The sequence below is a fragment of the Ostrea edulis genome, chromosome 9 (assembly GCF_947568905.1).
Source record: "Ostrea edulis chromosome 9, xbOstEdul1.1, whole genome shotgun sequence".
Lineage (NCBI taxonomy): Eukaryota > Metazoa > Mollusca > Bivalvia > Ostreida > Ostreidae > Ostrea > Ostrea edulis.
This window is the reverse complement of record NC_079172.1, coordinates 65,294,644-65,306,770: the sequence shown is the minus strand read 5'-3', so window position 1 is coordinate 65,306,770 and position 12,127 is coordinate 65,294,644. Positions and strand designations below refer to the sequence as shown.

The window sequence follows — 12,127 nt, the reverse complement described above, 5'->3', positions numbered from 1 at the left end:
CGATAAGAATTTGTACCCACCGCGTGTGGACGATAGTACATGTATGTTTTGCGTCTCACTGTGCTTAGGAGTTCCACTAAGGGAAAGAAGCATTGGACAACTAGGAATTTGCGTATTACTTCCGGTTTCTTGAATGAAGGAAAATGAAAGCAAGAATATTGCAGACATACAAGAATTGTTTTAAGCTACAAGAAAGCATGTAGATTTTTAGATTTCGATGCACAGCGATGGGATAATTGATAAAATTATGTTAAAGTGTAACACCAGGCCGTTGGAAAAAATAGTTGATTTCTGTGTCGTTACTAATCTCTGTTGGATAAAAGGGTTGATTTATGTGTCGTTATTAGTCTTTGTTAGATAAAAGGGTTGATTTCTGCGTCATTATTAATCTCTGTTGGATAAAAGCGTTGATTTCTGCGTCCTTATTAATCTGTGTTGGATAAAAGGATTGATTTTGGTGTCATTATTAATCTCTGTTGGATAAAAGGGTTGATTTCTGTGTCATTATTAATCTCTGTTAGATAAAAGGGTTGATTTCTGTGTCATTATTAATCTCTGTTGGATAAAAGGGCTGATTTCTGTGTCGTTATTAATCTGTTAGATAAAAGGGTTGATTTCTGTGTCGTTATTAGTCTTTGTTAGATAAAAGGGCTGTTTTCTGTGTCATTATTAATCTCTGTTAGATAAAATGTTTGATTTTTGCGTCATTATTAATCTCTGTTAGATAAAAAGGTTGATTTCTGTGTCATTATTAATCTCTGTTAGATAAAAGGGTTGATTTCTGCGTCATTATTAATCTCTGTTGGATAAAAGGGCTGATTTCTGCGTCGTTATTAATCTCTGGATGGTGATAAGTGTACCCCCAACGAGGATCAAAGTCTAAGCTGATTAAGGTAGCACCATCCTCATGTGACATATGAAAGGTAAAGATAACAAACAGTAGTCATTCTGTACTATAATGGGTTCAAAGTAGAAAAAAAAATACAATTTCACATAATGTATTGTTCAATGTAATTAATAACCAAAGAAAACATATAAGTTGCCATCTTTTTAAAGAAATCAGAGACACATATATCAACATCAGAAAAGCGCATGTTTTTATTCAATAGCATGCAACAGATGAATAAAGAAAGTAAAAAAAAAAATGAATTGTGGATATCAGGGTATTTATTGCCATGACATTTTTATTAAAACGTAGAAAACAGCGTAAGAAATATAATTTTTCTCTGAATCAAGTAGTTTGCCAAATATTTCATTGTACCCAGTAAATACGATTCCTAATAAAGATATATTTCTATCAAGCACAAAGTTTAAGTGAGTTCAAAAGAAATATTCCAAATATTATATTGATCATTAAGTTATTTCATGGAGCGCTAACACTTTCCATTCAATATGCCAATGTAAAGAGACGCGAGATATATTATCTCAAATTGAAAGATACATTAGTGTCCATAATATGGCATATTCACAGTAGGTATACCCACAGCTCCATTCCTTACCACCACCCCACAGCGCCACTCCTTACTACACCCCACAGTGACACTCCATACTACACCCCACAGTGACACTCCATACTACACCCCACAGCGCCACTCCTTACTACACCCCACAGTGACACTCCTTACTACACCCACAGTGACACTCCATACTACACCCACAGTGACACTCCATACTACACCCCACAGTGACAATCTATACTACATCCCACAGTGACACTCCTTATTACACTCCACAGCGCCACTCCTTACTACACCCCACAGTGACACTCCTTACTACACCCACAGTGACACTCCATACTACACCCCACAGTGACACTCCATACTACACCCTATAGCGCCACTCCTTACTACCACCCCACAGTGTACCTCCTTACTACACCCCACAGTGCCACTCCATACTACACCCCACAGTGCCACTCCATACTAAACCCCACAGTGTTACTCCTTACTACACACCACAGTGACACTCCATATTACACCCCACAGTGCCACTCCTTACCACCACCCACAGCGCAACTCTCACCAACTGCTAGCAGTGCCTTTCCTTCCCAGTGACTAGCAACGCCGTTTTTACAACCACCCCATACCGCCACTCCATACAAATTGCCAGCAGTGCCACACTTACTAGCGGTCAGCAGCTTAACTCCTTAATTTCAGCTCAAAGTGCCACTCCTTATTTCCGGCACACAGCTATACTTTTTACTTACGGCCAGCAGTTTTACCCCTCACTTCTGTCCCCGGCATCATTCCTATACTATGACGTAGGTACCACAGCACGTTTAACCTCTCTATGTTTACTTATAGCCAATACTTTTAAGGACTCATTCTACATGATTATAAATGGTGTGGCGATATTCTTACGGACCCATTCTGCATGATTAAAATGGTGTGGCAATATTCTTAACGACCCATTCTACATGATTAAAATGGTGTGGCAATATTCTTAACGACCCATTCTACATGATTATAAATGGTGTGGCAATATCCTTAACGACCCATTCTACATGATTATAAATGGTGTAGCAATATTCTTAACGACCCATTCTACATGATTATAAATGGTGTGGCAATATTCTTAACGACCCATTCTACATGATTATAAATGGTGTGGCAATATTCTTAACGAACCATTGAACATGATTATAAATGATGGATGACAACCTTCCAAGTTACCAATTCTACAAGATTATAAATGACGGTAACTTTACTAATGATCCTTCTATATGATTATGAGTGGTGGTGAGAACACCCAAAACTGCTGCATATATACTTTGTTAAACGGCAACACTTTGGGGATACCATATTGATCAATATACTGTTACTATTTTGAAGTACTGCTCCGACGACAATAAACGTATTAAAATAATCAATGTACAAAATTCTAAAGTTATGAGAGGAAATTTGGTGAATGTTATTCCATTTGCCAGTAATTCTTAGCAAACAACAACCAAACTGGAAGGTGAAGATTGAAGTCTAGTATAAAAATTTATCTTTCAAATTAAGACGAACATTTAAAACAAACAATTGATAAATACGGCTGTTTATTATTTCGGAATTACAAAGTCCCCTGGGATGAAAAACAATGTTACCTTGATGAAACGGTGAAAAAATGGAACAGTGACCAATCTCATAACTATAAGAGTACAAAGTTACGAGTAGGCAAACTCTGACCACTGGACATGCCAGATATGGAATCAGAAGCGTAGAGGGAGAAAAGCATCCCCTGTAGACCAATCGCACCCACCGTGAGTCCTATATCTCGATCGGGTAAACGGATTGATCCGTAATCAAAATCGAAGAACGGCCTCGATTGGGATTTCGCAAATTTTATGGTTGTTATAACGATCTAGTTCGTCAATACAACATATCATTGGGTCAAATGCTGTCTGACGTGTTTCATACCGACTGTTAGGCCGTTCTTGGTACACTGATTTTTACTACACATAACTACGTTTACCTGATGAGGATATAGGGCTCACGACGGGTGTGACTGGTCGGCAGGGGATGGTTACTCCTAGGCACCTGATCCCATCTCTGGTGTGTCCAACTATCCATTTTGTATTGTTTACAGGAGTTATAAGATTGATAACTTTTCGTTATCTTCACTTTTCATGAAGCATGTCAGACAGCATTTGACCCAATGACAGTTTGTATTGTTAAATTAGATCGTTATAACGATCATAAAATTTGCGAATTGCTGACCTTGACACGAGAATAAGAATCACCCGCAGATGGCGTTTATGTCTCTCAACTGATTCGGTATACAACAACATGTTCATTTTTAAATCGAAGCTACTGAGAAATAAGATGTTGTTAAAGGGGCTTCAATAATCTCTTTCAACAGTCAGCATCTCCCAAATCCTATGGTCGTCATTTAATGATTAAATTTGCAAATACAACTTACCACTGTGTTGAATGGCATGTTTCATGCAAAATGACAGGCCGTTCTTTACATACTAATTTTGATTAATGATTAGTCCATTCACATGAACCTTGTTAAGATAGAGGATTAACGGTGGGTTTGATCGGTCAGCAGGGGATACTTAATCCTTCTAGACACCTAATCCCACCTTTGATGTTTCTAGGAGTTTGAATTTTCAGAGGATTTACGATATTTGTTATCTTCACTCCTTCACAAATAATGTTCTATGCCTATTATGTACCAGTCGACAGGGGATGCTTACTCCCCCAGACACCTGCTTATATCCAGGGGCTCGTGTTCGACAGACTCTACAATTTGCATTCCTTTTGGGAGTTATGAAATTGATCAGTGTTTTCATCACCTTAGAACATGACTTCTGACCATTGATCCGTCTATTCATATAATGCAGAAAACAACACAATTGAAGTAAACTGTGTTGTATTTACCTTCGCTTGGTTTTTTCTTTCAAGTCAAGCAATTCTAAATAGATGTCCAGGAGTTCGTGTTTGCGGAGTCCGTTTTTTGGGGGCAGGTTGATGACGGTCACTGGCTGAAAACATTTTCTATTGTCACAGATAGGCGAGTATGCTCCTGCACCACATCAAGAAAAGTCCAATGATTTTTGTGGTTGCAAATTTGGTGCCAAATTGATGTTTTAAAAAATACCCCTTTCTTTATAGCACATGTACTTGTCTAGCTTCATTATCAGAATCCATGTCACAATGTCAATGTCATTATCAGAATCCATGTCACATTGTCAATGTCATTACCAGAATCCATGTCAGTGTCAATGTCATTACCAGAATCCATGTCAGTGTCAATGTCATTATCAGAATTCATATCACAATTTTAATGTCATTATCATTGATTTGTTGGGTGATGACGGAATATCTGACCAAATTATTGACGAAAATGCCACCAGTAATAGTTATAGACAAATTCAAAACAATCACAGAGAGGAAAACATGCCACCGCAGCACAATTCTCCAGCGTATCACAAAATTGTTTAGGTTTTAGAGAGCATTTCTTCTGTATTTAAAGGAAAACATCTTTAAAAATAATTTCCTCATAAACCACTTGTCTACTATTTGTTAGATTAATTTACAAAGATCATTTAGCGAAGATTTAAGTTTGTTCGCGCCATGATTGGGAACCAGGGGCCCAGGGGTTGTGTAAGGATAGCCTGACATCGACTGAATAAGTATGTGAATTATCAAGGGGTACGATGTAAAAAAAACCTGTGTAAATATCAAAGGGGGTTCGTGATAAACAAAACACTATATTAAAGTGTTGTGTAACGATATATAAAACACCATTATCAAAGGCAGTAGCGGATTAAGGGGGTATTGTCGTTGTGACCCTCCCCCACCTCTGCTCCCCCTTTGGTTGAACATTTTTAACACACATTATCTTCTTTGCAACTCTTCGCCACCGCCTACCCCCTCCCCTTGGGGTTGGTTGGTTGTGAATCCCACTCAAGAATTAGTCACTCATATGGAGATGTAACCATTACCGGAGATGGGCCGCAAAAGGCTCATGATCGATGCATACGTCCCTTGAGCAGGAAGGTGACACGGGACCTCGGTTTTTGCGGTATCATACGAAAGACCGCCCCATTTAGTCGCCTCTTACGACAAGCAGGGGGTACTGAGGACGTATTCTAACACGTACCCCTAACCCTTTTGGGGGGCTTGGGTGAAAAAGGTATAAATTTAGGTCACTCCCCTCTTGAAAATTTTCTGGATCCTTACCTAAGATCACAATCATAATGACAATTTATTCGAAAACTAAAATGAATACATGTATTTTTAAGTTTAGAGTGATATATGATCGAGTACAAGGACATATTTACCTAATTTTGTAGAAAAAGTCAATTTTACTGTGCCTGGAACGCAGATGTTTACGTTACAGAAACCCTGTTCTTAAGGAGTTTGTCTGACGTCATATGAGAAAACATTTCTTTTGATAGATCGGAGAGATTCTGGTAGAACTTGACTATTCTTGTTTTGATAGATCTGAGAGATTCTGGTGGAACTTGACTATTCTTGTTTTGATAGATCTGAGAGATCTGGGTGGAACTTGACTATTCTTGTTTTGATAGATCTGAAAGATTCGGATGGAACTTGACTATTCATGTTTTGATAGATCTGAAAGATTCTGGTTGAACTTGACTATTCTTGTTTTGATAGATCGGAGAGATTCTGGTTGAACTTGACTATTCTTGTTTTGATAGATCGGAGAGATTCGGGTTGAACTTGACTATTCTTGTTTTGATAGATCGGAGAGATTCGGGTTGAACTTGACTATTCTTGTTTTGATAGATCGGAGAGATTCGGGTTGAACTTGACTATTCTTGTTTTGATAGATCGGAGAGATTCTGGTTGAACTTGACTATTCTTGTTTTGATAGATCGGAGAGATTCTGTTTGAACTTGACTATTCTTGTTTTGATAGATCGGAGAGATTCTGGTTGAACTTGACTATTCTTGTTTTGATAGATCTGAAAGATTCTGGTTGAACTTGACTATTCTTGTTTTGATAGATCGGAGAGATTCTGGTTGAACTTGACTATTCTTTTTTGATAGGCACCTGATCCCACCTCTGGTGTGTCCAGGTGTCCGTGTTTGCCCAACTATCTATTTTGTATTGCTTGTAGGAGTTATGAGATTGATTCCCGTTATCTTCACCTTTCATCTGAGAGATTTGTGTCAAGCTGAAAAGCATGAAAATCAAAGTACAGTGCGAAATGGACAATTGGATGTAAAATTCTTCTCAAATCCCAAGACCCACACTAAGGTCAGTCCGATGAACTCATTCTTAATAATGTCCCGATCATTCGACAAAATTCACTGATGAGCAGTGTGGGCCAGATAAATGACTGGTTATTTCCACAAGCAGAGGAGTTGTTTCATTTGAATTGTAGAGCAGCTTTGGTTTTGAATTATATCAATCTATCTTGGTGTTTGCTGAACTGTTAATTCTTGTAGATTTTTTCAGCAGTCAGAAATATAAAAATACAAAATCTGATGTCAGATAAATCATAGTTTTAATTGTAATAAGTGCTGCATTCTGTGCAGAATTGTTAAGTCTGTACTTTGTTGAAGTAAATGATTTAAATGAATTCTTAGAAATTTGGTTAGACAAAATTTCTATTTGTGTGTGTTGATTTTGTAGGACGGGGAGATTTAGATATGTGCTCTGACGTCATTGATGGTAAACAGAAGACCGTGACCTTGAATCTGAACACCTGACGTTTTTGGGTTACTTTCTGTTACTGTAGTACAAATCTAAGTTAGTACCGAGTCATAATGTAAGATCAAATGTACTATATATCTAAGTAAGTACTCAGTCACAATGTAAGATCAGATGTACTACATATCTAAGTAAGTACTCAGTCATAATGCAAGATCAGATGTACTACATATCTAAGTAAGTACTCAGTCATATTGTAAGATCAGATGTATTAGATATCTAAGTAAGTACCGAGTCATAATGTAAGATCAGATGCACTACATATCTAAGTAAATACTCAGTCATAATGTAAGATCAGAGGTACTAAATCTCTAAGTAAATACTCAGTCATAATGTAAGATCAGATGTACTACATCTCTAAGTAAATACTCAGTCATAATGTAAGACTGTACTCTAGTAAATTTGTATCTATAATATAATGATATTAAATAGAATAATGTTCATTAGACACAAATAAACAAAGACATAGTCACTGTCAATACACAGCTTAATTACACGTCACAAACACATCTGTAATTAACACTGTGTTTATAGCTGTAATTTACACTGTGCTTAGACACAATGTTTATATTTGTAAATAACATGGTTTTCACTGTGTTGAAATGTGCAATTTTCACTGTGTTGAGATCTGTAATTAACACTGTGTTTATAGATATTGGATTTTCTTCACTTTAGCAACGTAACACTCAGCCACAAAGAGGTTGTCTCTGATGTCCACACATAAACCGCATGGAATGAATACATTCTGAATGTAACGGAGGAATTGTCCGTCCTGATCTAGGATGTGGATACAGTTATTGTAACGGTCTGCTGTCAGGATGTGACTTTGGCTGTCTGTAGTGATGCCGTATGGATCAAATGATTGCTTGGAATTAGAGTTATGGCCAGTGTATCTAAATCGGAGTTTTCCTGACTGATTGACCACCACTACTGCATTAACTCCCCAGTCAGCAACACAGATATCCAGGTTCCTGTTTTCACTGATGTAACGAGCTAATGAATAGAGAGGACGATCCTGATCATCAAACTGAATGGTTTGTTTCTCTGTGGAGCCGGAGTAACGGACGACTTTGGATTGTTCTCTATCCTCACTGATCATGGTAACCAGGAGATCACCAGAGGCGGTACTGCAGACATTGCGAGGTTCCCACCCCTCTAGTGTGATCACGGTCTGAATCTTTTTTTTATCTACTAGGTTTATAGTGTTATTTCTATAGTCAGTATAAACAAGATTTCCTTCCCGTGTCACTGCTATGGCATGTGGCCAGTTCCCTGACTTGGTTTTTATCGATGTCAGTAGTTTACCCCGGAGGCGGAAGAGCTTCATGATTTCGTTATCCCCGCATGTCCAGACTTTTTCTTCACCGAGACAGCTAACACTGAATAGTCTGTTATTGCCAGTATCTATGGTGGCGGTGACGCGCGGTTCATCAAGCAGTGATTTGACTGGAGGAGACGATGCAGTTTCTGCTGACTTCATTGTGTAGCCTTGTTCTTCTGTGTTAATGGATAATGACGACAGAGAACCAAACATTTCACGGAGCTGTTTTGTGTTTATTTTCTGAGGTGACAGACTTGGTAATGTAACTTGGACTTTTGGTGGTAATCTCCTGAACTCGTCATTCCTAGAATTGTAGGTAGAGATTAGGGAGACGTCATTGGATTCCAATATTGCCTTCAGATTTAGAATGATTTGTTTGAGTTCAGTAATACTGTGTGTGATTTCATCTGTGTTTTTATCTAAAGCAGCCAGATGTTTAATTTTCATCTCCGCAATGTCGGATTTCCGTTGGTTGACAATGGTGGTGATCTCTCGGTGTAAGGCTTCTCCTTGTTGGTCGGCAGCTTTGGTCAGTTTCCCGTACTTCGTTTCTAACTCGGCTTTCTCAGTTTGGACATCGGAGACAATTTCTTCATATCGGGGGAAAATTTTGATCTCGAGTTCTTCCAAATCTTTTCGTAAACTTTGTGTTTTAGCGCTGAGTTTTTTCTGAATATCTGATATATCGTGACCTTTGTGTTTACCTGAGGAGACGCAGGTAGAACAGACAGGAAGGTCGCATTTCTCACAGTGAAGTTCACACTGTTTGTCGGGGTGGCTTGGACATTTTGGGTAGTTAGGAGTAGAACTTTTCTCTATGAATGGTATGACTCGGTGTTTTCTAGACGAATCCAAGAGGTGTTTTCCTACACAGTTAGTACAGAGATTTATATTACAACGTTCACAGTGACTCTGTAGGGGGGCAGTTTCACAGGCGTCGCACAGTAGGACATGCTGGGCACTGCGCCGGGGGTGCAGCATATCTGGTGTCTGGGTCACATGAGTAGTTCACTGTTAATAGAGTAATTAACATCATTTTTCAGTATCAGGTTTTAATTGCAGGACATAAATTAAACATTGGATATAAATCTTTTAGATGGGAACTTCAATAAACGTGTAACAGGTTAAATCAATTTACACGCTAAAATCATACCAAGATAGATTATATTACATGTTTAATCAACGATTACGGCATTTCACCCACCCCCTTAGATACTAAGAATGTTCTATCGTTAGTGATAATGTCCTACGGACCCGGTGTGGCGGGGGTCTGTAACGAGACACAATAAGATTATTCTAACTACACCCCAAACCCTGAATTATAGAATTCTAAGCAAACGAATGTCATCAAACCTATCTTATCAATGGCTTTGATCAATCAAACACATATCTTATTATACATACATATATATGTATATTTAATTGCTGTTATAAAATTTAGAAATTCATTTCAAGATTAAGGATTATCTCCCTCACGCATATCTCTTATCCTTAGACGAATTTGATTCCACTTTTTTGGCACGCTGCTTTCCCCTATAATAGCTCTAAAACTTCATTGTTATTTCGGATTTCAAAAATTTCGGTTGAGCATCACTGAAGAGACATAGTTTGTCGAAATGCGCATCTGGTGCATCAAAACTGGTACCGTATAAGTTTTACATATAGTTATTTGGTGGCACTGCGATGTGTAGCAATAAATGATAATTTTGTCTCACCTGTAAATCCAAAATGGCTTCCCTGTTCTTTCGACCTTCAGTATAGACCCGTGCTTTAAATACAGTTAAGTGACGAGATCGACCCTGTATACACTACCGAAGTACGTATTATCTACTGCTTCAATAGATTTAAACTTCATATTGGCCCACTTTTTGACACAGCATTGATGCACTCCACTTTTTTTGTAACGCTTATTTTCCGTTATTTTCTAATTCAATTGAAGAAGTATTGAGTGATTCCCCTTTTCTATTTTTGATGGTAGTAGTGAATGGGAAGAATGAAAGCATGAATAATAACAGTGTGAGACAAACGAGTTTGGAAAAGTCCTCATGCTACGCTTGATGTACACTCTGTAAACATCAGATCACACAGCTTAAAGCAATACAAGCTGTAACTGACGGTAAATAAATTGAAAAATAAAAGAACAAATATTTCAGATATTTTTGATTGAATACATACAACTTAATAGAATCAGAGTGAATCTGAAGCAATAAACCCGTCAAATCAGCAGAAAATGTCGATTCATGAATCATTGTCATCCTGTCAGTAATTCCTGATCGTAATCTCCGATGTGCATTGACATCGGAGGTCACCAGTTCGGGAAAAAGCGAAAGAGAGGTACTGAGCACGTGTCAGATTTCTAAACAATTTTACATGTCAATTTTATAAAAAATTCACTATCAAAATTTCATTTGAATTGCACATTTGCGTAATTATTGCTTTCTTACCCTTATAGTACTTCTTGTCATTCATGAAACGATGTATATTTTAAACAAACGAAACATATAGTCACTCACGTCAGTTTCCATCTTTGTATATGACGTCGGTCTCAGCAACCCGTTTATGTTCGGCAATTATCGTTCCCGTATCCGTGTATTCGACGCAATGGCGGTTTATACGAAACGTTCATTGTAGGTATGCTCTTAAACATTATTCCATTGTTTCTTTTGTTGAATTTTTCTTCAGATCTTAAGGACTATATCAGTTATACCGATAGCAGTTAATTGATTCATAATTGGATAATTGCAAAAATGCCGTCAGTTACTGCTTGTATTGCTTTAAACTCCATTCAATGAAGGAGAAGCGCTGTCCCCTCCCTCTCACGGTTTAAGAAATCGAATGAAATAAAACAATGAGGCAAATGTAGATCCTCCTCTACGATTTAGTATTATGAATTTAACGTTAAATGTGTGAGTGTTCTTGTTTTTGTTCTTTCATTATTCATATCATTTGATCTCTCCCCCTCCCCCTGAAAAGCGATACCACGTGCCCTTGACATGTAAAGCACAGAACAGGTGGTAATCCGAGATTGCCCTGACTCTTACACCCGTTCTGATACGGTGACGTGGCCGCACATGTCACACTGCAGTGTGTCTCACCCAAAACTTTAGTACTAGAACAAACTACTACGAATACAACTTTTCCCTTGCGCAGTTTTTTTTAACTTCCTGTCAAATTCAGTCGTTAATTCAAATCTCTCTGGAACTGTTCAAAATTCTAGTTCAGAACTACCATTGATGTCGGATTGGACAAATGGAAATTGTAATTCCATCCTTTTAGCTGAACGTCTCATATATTTTCTCATTTTTATAAATGATCGGTGATCTGTAGTCATCAGTGTGGTAGATGAAGCAATGTACATTGTAGGTGTAGATGCAAACAATGTGTAGGTGTTGGTATTTTAACCTACATGGAATATACGACTTTGTCCGATGATGACCTGTTTTTGAAACACAACAAATGATAAAAGAGGAGGTCTTCACCTTCTAAAGGGCAACACAGGTAGTCCTAAGTCATCAACACACTGCCCACTTTTTTTTCATTAAATTTTCAGGATCCGCCAATCCAAACATATAAATATTTGTTTATAAAAGGATATTTCTGTAATAGATGACCACAATATTAGGATATTAATTTG

General features: G+C 37.8%; 1 protein-coding gene across 1 annotated transcript; it reads right to left on the bottom strand.

The window, feature by feature from the left end:
• Positions 1-6,949: 6,949 nt before the first annotated feature.
• Positions 6,950-10,438, bottom strand: LOC125658607 (uncharacterized). The gene is made up of 2 exons (XM_056149930.1): positions 10,209-10,438; positions 6,950-9,504 (listed from the first exon to the last, which is right to left on the bottom strand). Exon 2 carries the CDS (start codon positions 9,472-9,474, stop codon positions 7,819-7,821), a length of 1,656 nt encoding a protein of 551 aa, XP_056005905.1. The 5' UTR covers positions 9,475-9,504; positions 10,209-10,438; the 3' UTR covers positions 6,950-7,818.
• Positions 10,439-12,127: the final 1,689 nt, after the last annotated feature.